The sequence below is a fragment of the Durio zibethinus genome, chromosome 15 (assembly GCF_047325235.1).
Source record: "Durio zibethinus cultivar Kanyao isolate XHJ-2024 chromosome 15, ASM4732523v1, whole genome shotgun sequence".
NCBI lineage: Eukaryota > Viridiplantae > Streptophyta > Magnoliopsida > Malvales > Malvaceae > Durio > Durio zibethinus.
Window position 1 is genome coordinate 15,843,220 of NC_143176.1, and position 20,766 is coordinate 15,863,985.

The 20,766-nt window shown below is 34.1% G+C and overlaps 1 protein-coding gene across 3 annotated transcripts; it reads right to left on the bottom strand.

Moving 5' to 3' along the window:
* Window positions 1-265: 265 nt before the first annotated feature.
* LOC111301830 (Transducin/WD40 repeat-like superfamily protein) lies at window positions 266-18,507 on the bottom strand. 3 transcript variants are annotated; one of them, XR_002691584.2, is made up of 19 exons: window positions 18,340-18,507; window positions 18,159-18,258; window positions 18,014-18,067; window positions 17,861-17,913; window positions 16,848-16,881; window positions 15,782-15,872; window positions 14,461-14,552; window positions 13,910-13,984; window positions 9,678-9,769; window positions 8,470-8,599; window positions 6,596-6,685; window positions 5,711-5,776; window positions 5,240-5,331; window positions 4,032-4,097; window positions 3,848-3,914; window positions 3,250-3,338; window positions 2,565-2,691; window positions 1,361-1,666; window positions 266-844 (listed from the first exon to the last, which is right to left on the bottom strand). XR_002691584.2 is itself a non-coding variant. In XM_022897819.2 (18 exons), the coding sequence occupies exons 1-18, from the start codon at window positions 18,396-18,398 to the stop codon at window positions 1,622-1,624; spliced, it is 1,422 nt and encodes a 473-aa protein (XP_022753554.2). In that variant the 5' UTR covers window positions 18,399-18,507; the 3' UTR covers window positions 1,186-1,621. The 3 variants fall into 3 exon arrangements, 2 of the variants coding, with proteins under 2 accessions (XP_022753554.2, XP_089600748.1); XM_022897819.2 differs by lacking the exon at window positions 266-844 and having other exon boundaries at window positions 1,186-1,666; XM_089744622.1 differs by lacking the exons at window positions 266-844; window positions 18,340-18,507 and having other exon boundaries at window positions 1,186-1,666; window positions 17,854-17,913; window positions 18,159-18,261.
* Window positions 18,508-20,766: the final 2,259 nt, after the last annotated feature.

Genomic DNA, 20,766 nt, shown 5'->3' on the forward strand with positions numbered 1-20,766 from the left:
ATTGTTGTTTCTACAATCGGTGTTTTGACTACTGTACTAAAGTTATCGGGTCACTGTTTCAGGGGGAGGCAAGGTGAAGAATGAAGCAGCTAAAGGATGGAAAACCCGGCGAGCTCTGCTTGATATTGGAAATCTTGACACTACAACTCATTGAAGGGAACCCCCCTGCCAATATTACCCGCCCAATTACAAGGTTCTCTCTTCCTTTATTCCCCTCATTGCATGATATGTTGTGTTTTTTTTCTCTTCTTACTAGTTTCCTTTTGCAGGGGCTTATGCCGAGGAACAGGTACTTGCAATGGAGAAAGCAACCTTGGGAAAGTTAGAGTGGTATTTAACAGGGCCTACAACATATATGTTCCTTGTTCGAGATATCAAGGCTTCTGTTTTACCTGATTTGGAGGTCGCACATTACATTGATTTTGATTTCATGGTTTTGTTGAAGCACTTCTTTGTTTCTTCATTTGCGTATTATTGTTGATGGAGAACATGATGTTTTTATTGGCTGAGCTTGGTCTTGCCCATTACGACACTGTTGTTTTCTATTCCCCATCCCTGATTGCTGCTGCAGCTGTTTATGCAGCATGCTCTGGAGCGAACTTTGAAGCACCATCCAGGCTACTCTGAAGAACAACTGATGTATCCTCTTCTTCCTTTATTCCCTAGTTATTGTTTTACTATGTGTCATCGGTGATTGAGAAAACACTGGAACCTGAGTAGCTAACAACATACATTAACTACTGGCTTTGCTCGTTGCTGGAATTGTGCAAAGCCGTTCGTTGGTCGCTGCAAAAGGGGAGCTTAAACTCTGTTGGCCTCAGCATGAACATCTCGGTGTCAAGGCCTTAGAAAGAAATCATGAATCTCATATCAGCTATGTACTAAAATTAATCTTAAAATGTTTACATCATGTTCACACCACTTTCAACTTGTGAGAATTTTTTAATGAAAAAAATCATGAAACCCAATGAAAAAAAAGGAACAATTATCTCACAAGTTGATATGAAAATCACTATCTAAAATAATAGTGTTTAACTAGATTGTGCAGTATGATATATGATGCAATTCTTGATTGGCAAATGTTTACAAAATTCGAGAGTTTTGAATGCAAAACTTTTGCTTCTGCTTCTCATTTCATTTTGGGGTACGGAAATTGTAATGAACGTTGTGTAATCACATTTGGAATTATAAAAAATGTAAACACAGGAATGTTTGGTTAATGTAATATACCCTACAACAAAGCAAGGGTACTTGCAATCTGTTCATTTAGTTTCAATACGATTATACGAATCAAATAACAGGAAAAGATTGATAAAGAGTATTGTTACGTAATACATCAGAGCTTGGCTTTTAAACAAACCTGTTCATCAAGAAACTACTGTACAACCAAATCATTCCTTGCACTTGAGCTCAAGACTTCTATGAAATTGGGATGCACTTCACTCAAACAGGTTGATTATGAGTTCCAAGTACTCCCAAATTCAGATCCATCCATTTAACAGTTTTAATTTACCAGCTTTCGCCTTCCGACAGCTTTGGTATGCTGCAACTAAACAGTAGGAAAAGTAACTAGTTTCATAACTTCAGAGGGCCTTCCCTGTCGCTTACACAAATTTCTGCCTCAGAATGACTTGCGTGGTTGAGAAATGACAAGCAAAGATGAATACTGAAACCAATCATTCAACCACACTCAGTTTGCATGTTATGATAAAATCAGGAAAAAAGGAATGATGACTGTCAATGAGAACTTTGAAATTTAAAGTTAATGATTACATAAGGCTACAATGATTTCAATACACCATATGACAAAAAAAGGCGTAAACTATGTCACTACATTGAGTAGACTTCATGTGAAAGTCATTTCCTTAATTTCACAGGTCTTTTCTTTTGCCCTACAAAAAAGTTGCCAACTATATTCCATCCCAAGCATGCAGTAAAAGGCTGCAGAAACCAACTGAAACAACTGAAGGTTGCAGGCTCTTTAGTATCATAGTATTATAAAGATTGTTTTATATACATGCAACATCTAAACAATCAATGTCCTGGTAGTGACAGACTGACAGCCTACTTTCTGTTAGTAAATGTTTCATGGCACGATTTAAATCAAAATAAATGATAATCATAATGATTTTGATTTGTATAAATCAATACTTATGGTAGAAAGAATAGTGCTTCTTGCTTGCTTAGTTGCTTAACGGAAAGAAGATGCAATTTTACTTTAGAGTTACATGTACTAGCTTACTCTCCAATTAGGACATCAGCGTAAGTCTATTCTCTTTTAAAGTTTTAAAACCAAAAGTAGTCTGGCTTTGCTGTTGTAGTTACTAAAGGCTGTCCTTCCATGTACTTGTGGGCATATCTATTTTTTATCCAGTGAGCTTATGTACACAAGCTCCTGGTCAGAGACATGTTCTTGTGCTTGGAAATTTGGCAACCACTAAATGATCCTTCCTCTCTCAAAAAGCATACTAGTAACTTATAGGAGGAAACGGCGCTACTGTGAATTGAGAGAAGGTATATCCATCATCATAAATACAATAGAGGAATCAGAATAAAACACTAACCTTTGTCCCAGCTATGATGGTACCATTAAGGGGATGACTTGCACATGTGGTAACACCTTCAGACAACGGAACAAAAATATTTTGCTTTCTTTTGTGGTTTATCTCAGGCAAACTCTGTGGATCGTCTCTAGAACAACAAAAGATAGAGAAACAAAATTTTGCAAAAGAAAATCAACTCAAGAAAGCAACATATGCAACAGTCAGATTACTTGTTATTACTTTGCACATAAATTGTATTTGCATGCCAGTGGACTTGAGTGTATTTGTTAATACATGCATAAAAACCTAGCATGAACACACCCTCTCATGAGTGGTGTATTCTACATAAAAGTTACTGCAGCATATCAAATATCTAATGTATCACTGAAAATAGAGGCTGATTGCAAACCCCCATCCCCCTCTGGGCCATGGTTAGAAATTAACAGTATTTTGTCTAACAAGAGAAATTAAAATCAAATAAGACTCCGTTAAATACAACAAAGAGAGCACCCAAAAAAAGAAGCAAACATTTATGACTTCATGAACAGAATAGCTTGTTTTGGTTCAGTCTTACTCAGACAAGAACAATACTAAAATTTGACTCGCTTTAATCTAACAAACAAATATAAACCATGTGTCCGTACAAAATAATTCAACCTCCAGAGAACCTTATGGCTAATGTTAAAAAGTGTAAGGACTCTCTTACATGTAGTCCACATGGCTGGGAGAGCTGGTATCAGGATAGAAATCTAAAATATGAATACCACTGACAGATGATGATCCTACCACATAAATCTGCACCGGACAAATAATAGTGTAAGATAACCCTTTTTTTTAAATGAGAAACAATACTGGGCTCTGCGGGAGAGTATAACTATTTGAGCCTTACTGTTAAAAAAACCCAGAAAAAGCTATGTGATGCATATGCTGCTAAGCATTGAATGGTATTGTTAACTAAAACAGTACAGGATGCCCTGAAACTGTATGAAAGGCAACAATCATAGAATAAGTTGTCAAAAGTGTGGAAGTATAGCATTATATAGAGTCAAAAAGAATTTAAAGCATTATATGAAGATGATTTAGCTGATTGTCAGACAATGCTCGGAAGTTAGGCTTCCTTTAATAAGAACAATAATTTATTTCCCCTTCATGGACCTTGACACACATGCCTATGATTATCCTGAGTTTTGCAACCAATTGCACGTAGTGGTAACTGCAAACTGGATCACTTTTTGTAATATCACCAAAAAAAAAAAAAAAAGAAGTTGAATAAGGAAAAACCAGTGATAAAAAAAGAGTCTTACAGAAGATGTTGGCAGCCACGATGGTTTTCTCAAGTATAGTAGATCAGTTGATATGCTGGCTCCGTTCCTAACAAATTCAAATTAAAGAAAAAAGAAAAAGTAAATGTCCACTTATCAAACACAAGTTTCCAATACCTTCCTATAAATATATGAGGACATTGTAAATGTATTCAACTTTACTCACAACCAAGCTGGAGGAGGGCAATGAACATGTGTAACTCTTAAATTATAAATATCCAAAACACCTGACCTGCATAACATGAGGAATTGAAAACGAGAGAACATCAAAGTTGGGGCTTCCAGTCTTCTTGGTATCCATTGCAAATGATCTTATTGACAAATGAACATTTTAATTATGAGATACACAACAGAGAAGGTTGTGTCCATGGCCCAATAATATTTAGTTAAAATTTTTAATTAAAATGTTAACGCAAAATGAATCCTGAACGTATTTAGATTTCCAAGTGCAGTTCTTGTAAATTGACTTGAAGAAACTACTGATGCTTCCATGGGATTCAAAACCTAATACAGAAGTCACTCCACAGCAGACATTTGTTTCTTGATGGTGGAATCTTTGGCAAATTATGTGCACAATCAGTGAATTCATGATCAAAACTAACAGATAGGTACTCAGATGCATGCCGTTGGTTTTCAGGATGCTTACAAACTGATAAAAGAATCATGAGTGCTATAAATGCATAATTAAAAGTTAGGTAACCAAACTATAGTAAAATTCTTCATTTCGTACCTTAAGAAAAAAAATTGCACTTAAGTACTCCAACTTTCATTCTATTATGCAAATTGCACACCTCACTAACACTGTTACTGAAAACATGACTTTCTCAAACAACCAATGGTAACATACCAACTCTCCTATAAATATCACATCATTTGCCATGTGTCCAAAAATGCCACATCATTTTTTAAATTTTTCTAAAATTTTTTTGTTTATGAAATTAGAAGATTAAAGAAATTGAAAAAAGAATCAGGCAGAGAGAGAAAATGAGGGAGAGAAAGGAAAGAGGGGAAAGGAAGAGAGAGAGAGACAGAAGGGGAGGGGATGTAGGCTCGAGACAGATCAACATTGATCTGCCTAGGGCTGGCCAAATTAGCACCAGCTGAGCCCCTTTCCCCTCCCTAATTGACTAATAGAGTGTGAGAGGTGTGCAATTTACGTAACAGAATGAAAGTTGGAGTATTTAGATATCAGTTTTTTTCCTTTAGGTACCAAATCATCACTACAGATACCATATGTGCAATTAACCCAAATGTTATTTTCTTTGCTTAAGCATTGATAAACAGATCACAGTCAATAAATGTGATAGGAAAATGCAAAGATAATCAATAAATTATTAAGATAGGAAAAAATTATGCATTCTTTCCACAACCTACCAACCATCATCTAGATGGAATGCCAATTGATATGGACAAGAAGGATCAAGATCAATGGAGTGTATTTCCTTTGGAACAATATCTGATTGTGCCTGAAAAACAAAGGGAACAATTCATTAACAGCAGATTACGGAAAGGAACCAGGGTGACTCTGTTTTTAGTGTAACATGATAGTTTACTCCCCAGTACTTCATATTCCATAGCCTATGAACCCTTCATATTTTATTGTGTTTACATAAAGAACTTGTTTCACGTATATAACTACCGATATTTCTGGTAATGCCAAATAAGGACAATCACAATCCTTTAAAGATATTAAAATGCCCTTTTGTGAACAGGTACACATCAGGATATTGGGCATTAATAATATTGGTCCTTCACAGGCAGTAAATCATCTAAAGCCCTTCGGCAAGAAAATCTAACGGAAGCAAATGTGAGGCAAAAAATGCGGCCAAATTCATCACAGCATACCTTTAAAGATCTAATCTTTGCCAGCATTGATGCTAACTTCAAAGATACCAGAGGCGGATGGCCTGTCTGAATGAGTGAAAACATCACAAATGTCATTACAAGCATCATTAGAATACAACTTTGTCAACTTCCCAAGCTATATTAACCTAATGTATAAAGATGAGAATAACTGGATACTGACAGTGAAAAAAGGTGGCTAGGATGGCTGCAGCACCCTTGGAACTGTTTTTTTGGGCAGAGTTGTTAGTGCCAGCAACAGTCTGGCACACTTTTGCCACCATGCAACACACCAAAAGCAAGGTACAAACAAAAATTTCATCCTAAGGGGGTTGCTGATGAACTACAAACAGGTCTCCCATATATAAAAATCTTGGTGATCGTACGTATCTGAATTATTTATGTTTATTACTTAAAGTAAATACATAAGTAAAAACTGAATATTGATATTTTATTATGCATGTTTATTACAATTAAGTCCCAAAATTGTTCAATAGTCTGAATTCATTATTCTTTCTGTCATATTATGCTAATATAAGAGATTTGGTTTTTCCTTCTATGGAAGAATTATACATTGAGGTACATGACATAAAAGTAAAAGATCTAACAGCTTTAGAAAAGCGGGAACATTGATTTAGAAAACTTTTAAAGTTTAAAAGTACAATTACAAACTTGCATTTTCCCAGACTACAAGGGCACACAAAATATATATTTTGAAATTTAGGTTTATCTAAATGAAATATTTATCACAGGGGCTGGATTTATTATTTAAGAGTAAATGACTTAACTAATTTAAACTGTAACTCTATACATGGTTCCTTCTTACAAAAGCTTCCTGTTCTGGTGGTGTATATTCCTATGATAAAAGTTAGAACTTCAATGTCTTACCTCATTATGACATTGAAAAGCAACAGATGTTCTTCCTCCGCGAAGATCCCACATATAAATATTCCCATCCTTACTAGCCCCAAAAATGGTCTGCATCAAATAAATTTATCAAGATTAAGAACCATTCAAAAGCTTAAAAAGAATGATTCAAAAGCTTAAAAAGAATGCATTAGTAACAATAAACAGAATAGCATATTCAAAAGAATATGAATCCACCAGCACATTCCTTCAATTGATTGCATTTTCTATAACTTTACTAATTCTTCTATGCTGCTAATACCATGCTATTTGTAGCTAACACTGCACTAAAAGAAGCAAAATTACTATAAACTTTACTAAACTGAATGCCAAACAACATAAATTTCTTACCAAAACTAGAAGTGTGTCCTTCCAACATTATAGCTGTCATTTTTTTTCTTTTTCTATTAAAATGGGTAAACATTTTCATTAATTTTTATAAACACCCATGTTGTAAGTTTTAAACTAAAAATGATGATCTTTAAAAATAAAAGACCGAAGTCTAAATTGGGTTCCTCTACTATTTCAATTCAACAGTTCTAATCCCTATACCCTAATTTTAATGAATTTAATCTCTATAATTCTATTAAAGTTAAGTACAATTGACAAGAATGTTAAAATTTTTCATTAATTTGGGCCACATGACTTATTGTTGATAATGTGGAATGCCAACCTAAATTTTTTTGGTAACGCAGCACACATTAGCACAAAAAACCTTTCTTTTTAAATAAAAATATTAAAAAAGTTCTTTAGCAAATAAAAAAATATTAATTGCTATTTAATTAAAAAGTAATATGATTTTTCATAATGGTATGTGCCGCATGGTCAAAAAATTAATCCACCTCATTATGACCTATCATCACCAAAATGTTAAATCATCCAAATTAACAGCAAAATTTAGAGTGGATGAAAAATTATAACAATAATATTACTTTACTTGATTAAATGAAAATTATTTATAATATTATTATTGTTATAACGAAAATTATATGCTAATATTATGGTTAGAATTTTCCTGTTTCTTTTTTAATTTTTCTTATACCCTCAAACTTTATCTGTTCTCTCCATTTTTTCCCAGTCTTTTGTCCCTTTTCTTTTCTTCTTTCCATCCAGCAAGAACACCAATGCATCAGGGTAGATGGTGGCTGTGTGCTTGGCAAGTGTGTGTGTCTGTGTGTGTCTGGTGTAAAGGGGGAATCCGGCCTCAACCTGCAGTGACATTCTGCCTAATGCCCATTGATCCCCAAGATTTGTTTCTCAAATGTAAAGAATATCCTTACAGAATGCCAACACTTGAGTATTGGGGACTAATGTGTGTCAGTTTGGGATTAGCTAGACCTCATTGTATTTTATAGATGCATAGATACATCCCATAGAAGATTCATTTGTGAATCTATTGATCATTTAACAAAATTAACATTTTGACGAGTGATGCATTTATGACAAGAGATTAATCTAATTGGCAGAAAAATTTAACAATATCTTGGAGCCCATAGTTGAACCTTGTTCAAATCTATCATGCTCGAATCTTGATTAGTAGAGCCAATCCTCAATTCAATACTATAATGCACCTATAATACAAGTTCGAACAGGTTATTTCTAAGCCATAAGCAAACTAAACTCTACTCTACATATGAGGATGTACAAGGGGGTTTTAACCTTGGACCTCAACCCTCCTAAGGAGGGTTAACAACTGTTAGGCCAAGCCTGAGTTATTCGATAACATATAACACAAAATAAGTCTCATCTTCATCTCTTAAAAAAAAAGGAAAGATAATATAGGCAAATACATCTTTCCTATGGATTCAAAGAAGTGAACTTCGTAATGAATATAAGAGAGGTCTTCAATTTATTACCTGATTTTCTACATGTGGTTGGATACTATTGAGGGTGTTATGGGAACCAGTTATAAGCTCGAGGCAAGGAAGAGGGCTCTTTCTTCTATCCCATATATTGACTACACCATGCGTGTCAGAAGCAATTACCCTACAGCAACAAACCATCAGAAAAGAAAGGCAATTCTGGAAGCTGAACATAAACCTCATGATAATTTAATTAATTCAACTCAATGTCACCAACCAATATATATAACTAGCAATGTAGACAAGATGACAGCCTTTTTACGCTGTCTAACAATTTTTACAAAACAGAGTCAAGAAAAAGCACTATCAGCATTGAATATTCCCAAATCATCAGAAAAGTTTAAATATTGAGTCAAGAAAAAATAACAGCTACCTGAATAAATTTAAGAAATAACATATAAGTTTACTTGGCATTAGAGCACACAAAATTGGTTTGAATCCTTCTTGAATTCTTGAATTATAGTAATTCCAAGCCTAACTGATTCAACAAAGATGTTAAACCACAATGTCGCTGAATTATCAATCAGTTTGTTACATGGCCAATTGTTACTTGGCCAGTCAGGACACCCATTATATTATCTGTAACCCCATGCAATTATGGATCTGAGCACTGTAAAGATATATTAGGATGCAAGTCACAGCAAAGATAGATAAACAAGTTTATAAACCAACAAAGTGGTCAATAACTAACTTGTTTCTCACCAACAAAGCCTCTTGACTCTCTTCCATGGCAAAGATGGCTAAGCAAGTTTCTGAAAAGGGTTCCCAACATGTATCTATACCTAACATTTATATGCTAGTTGAAAATATGAAAAAGAGGATCAATAACTAGCTGTTCCTCACATCTCTTCCAATACTAATACTTTTCAGGTGATTTCTTTTTTAGATTTTTGGTTAGTGTTGAAAAGGACATTATAAAGAGTACCGAATAATTTAGAATGGCCTAATAAATTTGATTTGCAATAATAGCTTTCTTTGTTTCTAGTCTAGTGGGAAATAGACTATGTTATCTTGATCTTCATGTAAGAAATAATCAATCTATAGAAATAAAAAAAATACTTACATGTCAAAATTTAGCAATGGCATACAAGCAAAGAAAAGTAGAAAACACTCTTGAATAATAGCTTTCACCTCAAACTTGTTGTCTAGAAAAATTATCAATGTGGATATCAGCTAGTAAGTTTTCTCAGCCTTTGACCAACCTTGAATCATCAGTTGTCATAAAAGCTATGTCACAAAGACCCTTGTAGACTTCAGAACCAAGAACAGAGAGATTGCATCTTGTTCTTAACACCTGAGTTAACAGTGAAGAAAATTATCATGATTCATTAGAAATGAGGATATCATCATGTATAAGCAAACTGTAAGATTCCCCTGACAGTTAACTTTAGAACAAAAGAATAAAAACCAATGACGGTAATAATTTATTTGAAGGAGTTTATTGCATACTTGAAAATTATATGACTACACCAAAAACTAATTGAAGCTTCCTTAGTATATTAGTCATTTGTGTTACTTAAAGTTCTAACATAAATATGTAGGAGACTACCATATGGTATTAGAGCCACATATTATTGGTATCAGATTTTTTATACTCAAACCCTAACCTTTTTACCTTTTCAAACAAAAACATTGATCTATGGATCTTTCACTATTGATCCAAAGCCCTCAATCAATTTATCCAAGATTTGCAGACAAGGAAGATGATTGGAAGAGGATGTGAACTACATAAGCTTTACTATTTCAATCCATTGCCACTTCTTGTTGCCTGTTCAGTGTCATTGTCACCATTGGAGATTCATTATTGTCTGGGTCACACATCTTTGGAGAAGTTGAAATCGATAATTCCTAGCCTTAGTCATGTATTATCTTTGAAGTGTGAGTCGTATCAGTTGGGAAAGCATCATTGAGTTTCATTTGCTCCCCCAGACAATAAACAAGCTCAAGATCCCTTTACATTAGTTCATTAAGATGTTTGGGGTACAAGTCATGTAACCTCCAAATTGGGATTATGCAACTTTGTTACCTTTGTAGATGATTATTATTGTGTTACAATTATTCTTGTGTTACATGGCTTTATCTAATGAAAGATCATTCTGAATTATTTTTAATTTTTGTGCCTTTTGTGTTGAGATTAAGACTAAAGTTAATATCTCTATTTGAGTTCTTTGCAATGATATACCCTAGAGTATTTCTTTACTTCCTTCAATACCTTTATGCATGAGCATGGTACAAGTCAATAGTTATCTTGTAATTACACTTCACAACAAAACAAGGTTGCTGAATGAAAAAATAGTAATAATTCTCCATTTTATAGAATTATCATAGTGCTCTATGGTTTAATTTTGCTTAGTTCTTAGCAATTTCATTAAAAAATACTCCTAAATGGTATAATTGTCTCATTTTAGGCAATTTGAGCAAATAAAGGAAAGAGGAAACAAATTGCTGAGCTTAGGAGGAAGTTGTGAGCTGAATTTCATGCCTTGAATGAGTCATGAAGAAGGCTAGAAGCTGCCTAAGCCATGAAGCTAGCTCAAAGCCAAGTTCCAAGCCATATAAGTGAGTGAATCCGAAAAGAATAGCCATTTTATTGAGGTTACTCATTTTCTATTTCAAATGCATGTTCCTAAATGTTTTTGGTGTAATGGAGTACTTAAAGCATGTTATTTGATTAATTGAACGCTTTCTTCAAATTTCAATGGCCAGTCTCCTTATTCTGTGCTTTTTCCTCAAGCGAGAACTTTCCCTTTACCTCCTTGAATACTTGGTTGTGTGTCATTTGTTCATCAACTTTCATTGGGTAAGGACAAATTGGACCCTCAATCTGGGTTATTCTCGTTCTCAAAAAGGATATTGGTGTTATAGTCTAGCTTTGAATAAATTTATTGTTTATGCTGATTTTACTTTCTTTGAAAGTACTGCATATATCAATTTGCAGATCTTACAACCAATTTCCCTCTTCCTCAGCCTATTCCTATTGAGTCCAATCCTATTGTTTCTACTCCACAAAACTCAAGTTGTCCTTTAGGTCCTTTTGGTTAATTATCTCATCTTAACTTGCAAGCAACACCATCCAGAAGTAAAGCCTTATTCAATTCCACCAACTAAATCCAATACTCCAACAAATTCCTTATCCTCGGAGCTTTCTCCAAGTTTTGTTCCTACTGATTTAGATCTTCCTATTGCTGTTCAAAAAGGTAAACGTTCTTGTACAGCTCATCCTATTTCCAACTTTGTATTGTATCAAGCTCTGTCACCTTCCTACTTCTCTTTTATCTCTTAACTGTCCTCTATATCTATTCCCAAATCTGCTTTTGAAGCTTTGTCCCATCTGAATTGGCAAGCTGCCATGGAAGATGAGATGCATGCCTTGTTGCCCAATGATACTCGGGAACTTGTGAAACTCCCTGTTGGTAAGTCAATTGTTGGTTGTAAATGGGTTTATACAGTTAAAGTGCATTCAAATGGCTCGATTGATAGATGAAAAGCTCATTTGGTTGCTAAGGGTTATGCTCAAGTGTGTGGAGTTGATTATTCTGACACATTTTCTCATGTTGCGAAGCTTACCTCTGTTTATTTGTTTGCCTCATTAGCAGCTACTTTAGTTGGCCTTTATTTCAATTGGAAATTAAAAATGTCTTTCTACATGGTGACCTTGACGAGGAAGGTTATATGGATCAACTACCTGCATTCATTACTAGGGGGAGTTAAAGCTAGTTTGTCATTCGAAGAAGTCTTTGTATGGGTAAAAAAATCTCCTAAGGCATGCTTGGGAAGTTCAGTAAAGTTCTTATTGAATTCGGCCTTACAAGGTGTGGAGTAAACCATTCTGTCTTCCATCAACAAACAAAAACAGCTAAAATTTTATTGATTGTCGATATGTATGATACAGTCCTCACTGGTGATGATAGTGAAAGGATACGAGCATTGAAATCATATCCTCAAACTAAATTTCAGACCAAGAATTTAGGGTATTTGCGATATTTTCTTAGGTGTAGAAGTTGCTAAATCTTGTGAGGGGATTTCACTATCCCAAAGGAAGCATGTACTTGACTTACCTTCTGAAACTAGATTGTTAGGATACGACCCCATTGAAACTCCTATGTATATTATGAGCTAATCGAAGTGATGTGTTAACTGATTCGAGCTGTTACTGAAGATTGGTTGGGAAGTTGAATTACTTGACAATTATTAGACCAAATATTTCTTTTGCAATGAGTGTTCATAGTCAATTTTTAGAGTCTTCAAGAATGAGTTATTAGGATGTTGTTCATATCTTAAGATGTCTTCTAAAAACCATGGTCATATTCACATTAAAGGTTACACTGATGCAGACTGGGTTGGATCTCCATATGATAGGAGATCTCTATCATTGGTTATTGTGAGTTTGGAGGTAACTTAGTGTCTTGGAAGGCTAAGAAACAGATAATGGTTGCAAGACCAAGTGCTAAATCTGAGTATTGAACCACAGCAAATACTACTTGTGAATTGATTTGGTTGAAACATCTGATGGAAGAACTTAGGTTCAACAATAAGAGCCTACAACTCTTAATTTGTGATAATCAGGCAACTCCCCATATAGCCTCAAATCCAGTGTTTCATGAAAGAACAAAACAAGTTGAGGTGGATTGTCACCTAGTTCGAGACAAACTTATATGGAATGTGATTAGTACGCAGTCAGTGACGTCTACGGACCAACTAACAAACTTGTTTACAAAATCTTCTCCTGGTTCTAGAGTAAGATATATTTGCAACAAGTAGGTACATATGACATATATGCTCCAGCTTGAGGGGGAGTGTTAAGTATTTAGTTTAAAGGTTTATTGGTCATTTGCACTACTTAATATTCTAATATAAATACATAGAAGACTGCCAAATTGGTAGTCTCTCTACTTTTTGCCCAATAACACTACCAAATGCTGAAATGGTGATATGTCAGAGGGTAGAAGAAATTTTGTGCTGTTGGAAAAGTAGTGTTACAGTATGGTTATGGTATTCAGCACTGGAAGCAGTTACCAATTATAAAGTGTAATATTCAATTCAAAGGGGTCATGGACCTCATAATCTTTTTAGAAGTTGCTTAACAAATCAAACTAAAATAATTATCACCTAAAAACTTCTAGTTTTTCTGCATGTCCCTGAAGCTGATCTTTCTCTCTCCAAATCTTCATAAACACCATAGAAAATACCTGAATTTCTACTCCTACTAAACATTGCCCTAGCTGGTCTTTGTAAATAAATGTTGAATATATTAGTAGATGTCTGTATAAACAAATAGTTTTATTTATATTGGTGTGATTAGCATGCTAAAACTATTGTGACTATATCAGATAGACATATCTACGATTATTTGATCCACAGAGGAGATTGGTAATTCTCACCTCTAATAAAGAGACTTATCATATATGACAGGGAAACCAAAAGAGAAACTTACGTCAACTGGTTTAGAAGAGATATAACCGATATCAAAGATCAGTACTTCATTACTTTTCACAGAAGTACAAGCAACCTAGCAAAGTAAAAAACCATGTCAAAGCATAAAAGAGAAATTACTATTGGCACGCTAGTTGAAAATAAGGTCATCAAGGGAAATATGCCAAATAAGAAAACAGTAAATGTATCATAAACTTCAATAGTTAGTTATATACACACTTATGACCAATGACATAAGTTTGGACTCTTGAGATTATTTCTGGACATATGATCTCATTATCTAAAAATGTTTATGACTACAACATATGTCGATCTATTGTTTAAAATATACTTCAATAACCCTACCACTCACATATCATGTAGGTTTTGATCAAATTGACCAATTACCATATCGCAATGTATCATCAATAAATTAATATGGGGGACAAGAACATTATGCTGAGCATTTCCTTTTGCATATTGCAAGTGCAAATTACAATAAAGTAGAATGTCTTTTGACCATCGACAATAACTAAATGCATAGAAGTTTGTGGACATGTAAGTGAACTAAACCTCATCTTGGTTGGCAAGATTCCACCGAACAACATCAAGTTGCCGTTGCAAATAGAGGTGCATTAAATGCTTACTTTCATCTTCGTTTAAGCCTATTCCAAAGAAGCAACAGACAAGTAAGGCAGATGGCAGAGAACTTATGATAGCTGACACATTTATGAATCCTGATAGGAAATCATAAATAAAAATAAAATAGACAAACAAACAAACAAAAGAGTAAAACATGTTTATACTCTTCAAAAATGTCCAGATAGGATATCATAAATAAAAATAAAATAGAGAAACAAACAAGAAAGTAGAACATGTTCATATTATTCAAATATGTCCAAATAGGAAGAAAACTGAAACAATGTACCTTTTACATGAAATTCAAGATATAAAGAAGAATTTGAAGTTATCAATAAACAACTCTTCATTTTGGTCACCAAATTACTCTCATCCTCATTCAAGATTATTTAAGATCAAGATAAAGCGGAATAATCATCCTGGTAAAACATAGACCTACAAGCATGACCAACATAGATGTTGAGAATATTATGCAAACTACATTGAGGATGCAATACGTTATTTAACTACACCAACAATAATATGAGCAGGACCTAAACATGATAATGCACAGGCAACCATGCAGAAAGGCCACCAAAATGAGTAATCATTGAAAAACAAGTCATCCAAGAGGGTGGTGGCTCAACTAGGTGATTTAAACAATGACACCCAGAATTCTAAACCAATTTCAGGATACGCAATTGCAAAACAAATGCCACCAAAATAACAGTATAACCGAAGATCCAAGAAGATGAGGGCTCAGGTGGCAGATTTACATCATGTAAAAATGACTCCTAAACCAAATCCCTTTATGGCACATAATTGCCAAATGAGCAACTACTGAGAATTATGGAGCAGCTATCTTGGACCTTATGCTCTGGTCTCTCATAACTGTACCCTAACACTCCTAAGATGCAAAAAGGTGCACATCAAACCATGTTTTTGGATATATAGTTGAATCATAAGCATCAATGACCTATGAATACAGCCACCATATTTAAAGAGGTATGCCGCTTGAACAATCTTTGCCTAATGTCTCTCCCCTTAATGCACAAAATGACCGTTTAAATGCAGGAATTTTATTTACATGTTCTACATACATGACATGCATGTATACCCACAAATGTCAGGACATTGGCAGAAAAGCATCTTAATGATTTCAATTTTCAATTCAACCAATATACAGAAATTAGGACATGATGTACATTAGACATTTATTTAAGTTAGGAGACGATGGGAAAAAAGGGGAAAGCAAGCCTTTAGTTGATCAACTTACGTGGCAACAAGTCATTACTCTGGCAATATAGAGTCTCAAAGTCGTGCACTGTTAAGCACCCTGATTTTGTCACAGAAACTAAGTATATTCCCTGGAGACAATTATTTGGGAACTAATTAGGGAAAGTTGGAGAGAGAAGAGAAATAAGGACAAAAAGAACAGTAAAAAATGTAATGAAATGAAAAGGGAGATCAGGAAAGAAACTTAAAAAATAGCAAGTATCTCTTGTAAATACTAATCGACTCCCTTTTGTCACAAAAACTGCAGTAGCAGAGTACATAAAACTTAAATTACTTGACCCATTTAGTAGCAGGGTGCATATGCATTGCATGTGAAAATAATACCAAACTCCATATGCCACAGACCAAAATTTGCAAGCCTTTATCAGTCTAAACACTTATAGAATGGTTTCTAATACACTTGCAGATATCACATAAACATTAGGACACAACAATTCTGCAATAAACATCTATTCTACATGCACCAAGCCCTGGACAGCAGTTTCCAAGTTGACATTATTTGAAAACATGTATAATATGGTAACAGTTTTTGTCCCCAATGGGCACCCCAATAATTTCAATTTTTAAATTGGAGGTCTCAAGTTTGAATTTTGGAGAGGAGAGGGTGGGGTTCATGGTATGGGAAAGAGCTACTCCCTACCTTTAGCTCAATTAACTAGTATCCAAAAGAAAATGGTCACATATTGTTGCCTTAGAATGCAATTATTATTTGCAGGAAGTTCAAATAAATGGCTGGCTTATCATAAAATCAATGTTTGGCTCCAAAACATGGCTTGATAAGTTCTAATATGTTCAACGGTTTTTATACCAAACTTTAAATACTATAGCTAGGGGAAATACTCAACCCTACTTCGAGTCCAATTTTAAGTCCAAAACATGTCATTCTTACCTATCCAAATCAATATACATGTCATTCTTAATAGACTAGCTATTCAAGAAATAGGTGCAAAAAAAAGAACCATCAAGAAACACAATTAGCATGGTAAATTTATCATCAAAAGATTTTCAGAAGCTATAATTTTATGATTAGTAGTGTGAGGTTTCACCTTGTTGTCAAAGTCAACTGCAGATATTCCTTTCCTGAAAAAGAATCATAGTAAGCAATCTTTTGATATGCAACAAGAAGTTGAGTAAGTAAAATTTGAGAGAGAGTATCAAAGGCTTCACCAACAACAATTTTTCATGTTTAAAAGAAACTTGAAAATGCACAATTCAATGTTAAAACTAATTCTCAAGAGCATGACTTGAAGTAACTAGTAAAGGAACTAAAACTAGGAAAGAAAGGCCAAATGAAATTATCTGTGATTCTTCATTATGAAACAAAATAAATACTATTATAGAAATTGAGAATTAAATTGAAATAACTAGCAAACAGCTCCAGTCCAAGGAAAAAAACTGCAGTTTAGAAGTCAGTCCACTTTAACTCCATGGTTTGAAAGATTATGTAATAAGTGCAAAAATCTAAAGTTTTATTTGCTCAAAGAATCAGATTCTAACTATCTAAAAGATATACTTAATGGCATTTTTTCAAAATTCCAGCCGTTTCAAACTGTTCTCAATGCAGCTTGAAATATGTGAAAGTCCAAACACCAGCTCATGCCTTTCACATTGAGCTTCGTGCAGGCTAAAAATGATTTTTTTTGGATCATACAGGTCTATTATTTCCTTTTTCTAACAACAGATAACAAAGGAACTCTATCATCATCATGAGAAAAAGAAATCAATTCATAGGCATCATTATTTCTGATTTTTCCCAGACAAAGCTTTTATTAGTCGTTAGCTCCTTCTAGCAGACGGTTTATGTACCATAAGTGATTCTACACAAAATTATGGTTGTGAACTAGAGGCATCCCTGTCATAATAATATTTATGCTTTTAACTTTTTGAAGAATTGCTATAAAGCAAAAGTAAAAGATAAACAGCAATATCATATATAATTTAAAACAGACAAATTATTAAAATGCAATACCAATTATAAAGGTCAATTTAGATCATAAATATGGTACGTAGATATTCCCTAGAAAAGGAAGAAAGAGAGAGAGAGATAAGAACCACAAACATTCTGAAAGGAAGCTGATGACCCCAATTCTCAGCATTGTTAATCCGATTAATCTAGGAACAGATACCATAGTCATACTAAATAGAGCAAGGAAAGCTGAGAAAATAGATTTCAAAAGAAATTGCTAATGACGCAAAATATGTTGATGCATACATGGGTTTGACATGGCTTTCCATCAATGTGATAGAAATGCGGAAATGCCCCAATCTAATCCATCACAAAACAAAGATCAGTAATTGAACAAAACCAGCAATAAAAAAATAAATTTAAAAAGAAAGCAGAAGAAAATTTGAAAGACCTCTGAATAAGAGCGCATGAGGAGGCCAGTGAGGCTGTGTCGGTACTTGGGGTCGAATTTTCCCTTCAATTCGAGCTCGCATCTTTGCCATGGACGCCGCCTTTGGATTCAAAAGAATATATAGAATTTCATCAAATATTCAATTCAGAGAAATAGAAGAGTGAGAGAAAGAAAAAGTTACCTTGGTTTGGGTTTAGGGTTTTCAGTTGAGGGTTTAGAAGGAACTAAGTGTTTGTCCATTAGACCAAACAACGGAACAGGGATAGCTAATCGAAGGTATTATTTTTTTTCCCCTGGGGATTTTGCTCTTTATTATTGTGTTACATTTTATTTCCTTTTTCCCGCCATTGGAGTTTTCTTTTGATAACCGCGCCAAGTTGGGTGGGTCAAGCTCGGGTCAGGTTCGAGTCAGGTTGGAGGTAGAGATTAGGGCTTTTATATTTCTTAATGGTTCACCCAAATATTGCCATTGACGTCTTAAAACAAGCCTCAAGACATAGTAAGAAAATGCAGTCAAAGCCAATTTAATGGCAATCAAAATCATTCAAACTATTGAAATGTCAAATTGTGACGAGCTTGATGGAAAATAGTAAGAGTAGCATGGGTAAGACTATGGTAAAGAATGAGCAAAAATTATTGAGAGATAAGTTGAAAGTTTACAACAAAATAGGTGAATACAAAAAAGAAGATGATGATATTAGTTATTAATCTATTGGCTATGAATACTCTGTAACTTTGTATTTTTTTCACAATTTTGCATGATAGTTCAACAATAACTCTATTTAAATAATTTATTGACTGTAACTGATTTTCATGAATAGAAAAGATATTTTTTCCTCTCAATCCCTCTCTATTCTTTTCTTATTCTCCTCAATTATCCTTTGTTCTCTTTTTAGTCTTCTTAATTCTCTTCTATTCTCTTATTAGTCTCTAAAACATTAACCAAGTCATAACTAAGTCGTGATAAATTGGTATCAAAACTCGTTGCGATCTCATATCAACGTTGAAAAATAGTCAGAAACAACTCTCCATGGTTGAAAGCACTCGGTTGAATAGCTTACATAACAGGTACAAAAAATCTTAACACAGTTGGAAGACATAAAGGCAATACAGACCTCCATGTCAAAATTGTGGGAAGACTAAAAGAAAAAGCCAGTAATCAAGATGTTTGAGAATCACAACAGTTTGACAACATGTTGGAATTATTGCAAAAAAGGAATTTCCAACCTAGCCAGATCCAGGAGCATGTTGGCATTTCCATTGGTGAAAACCAAAAGGTAGGGTAAGAATCCTATTGAGATAACTGTTATTGATAAATATAATAAGTTTAGCTATAGCCTTGATGATCCAAGGTTACTACCAAAACTTCAATAGGACAATAACCTTAATAATATACATAATAACGTGATGGCAAGGAAACATATTGAGGCTTCACCTATAAATAACTACCCTAGGCTTAAATGCTTTTATCCTACGTCTAAAAATCAAACTTCCATTATTCGAAAGTGGGTAAGAAAATGTCAAAAGTATTTTACTATTTTTGGAATGTTAGATCATTAAAAAATAGAGATAGTTGTTATGCATTTAACTAGTAGAGTAGAAATCTGGTTTGATGGATACTTGATGCAGAAACCAAGATTTACATGGTAGGAATTTTTGATGATCTCTACTAGAGATTTTGTGATAAGACCTGTTCAGATGTGATTGAAAAATTCAACAAGCTAACTTAAAAGACCACAGTGGTAGAATATCAAGAGAAATTTGAAGAGTTCAAGCCATTCATGTTTCAGAATAACCTTCATTTGGACGAGTTATATTTTGTATCCAATTTTATAAGTGATTTTAAGAAAATCTCAAACCAAGAGTTAAGGCTAGTAAGCCTTTGATTTTGGTAGCAACCTATAGGCAAGCTAAGTTACACCAGCTAGCCTTAGAAGTTGAATACAAAAGAAAATTGATCACCTACTAAACTCAATTCAACCAGTAACACCTATACTTCTTTTAAGAACCCTTATAATCCTTGCTCCCAACCATAAAAAGTTACCTTTAATACAACATCAACTACATAAAAGCAAACTCCCCTTAAGCAAAGAAAATTGTAGAACCTGTGGCTTAAATGTGGTGAAAATTTCTTTCCTGGCCACATTTGCAAGAACAAGCAATTGAACTCCACCATGGTGAATGAATTTTCAGAAGAAAAGAAGGATGATGAGCAACCAATTGACAATAGTCAAGATATCAATAATGAAGTAGATCGAGGGATGGTAATTTGAAAATCTCTATCAATGCTTTAACAAGTAGCACTGGGTATAACATACTAAGGATCAAACGAAATATGAAGGGTAAACCTTTGAATATACTTATAGATAACGAGAGTATTCATAGTTTTGTGACTCTCAGATTGGCTAAGGATGGGGTGGAGTTGACATGTACTAATCCTTTAACTATAACTGTGACTAATGGTGTGAAGTTGTATAGTACCGCTAAATGTAAATAGCTTGAATGGATAATATAAGGGCATAAATTTGTTCATGATCTAAGAGTTTTTGCACTGAAAGGTAGTGACATTGTGCTTAAAGTTGATTGGATAAGGAAATATAGTCCTCTT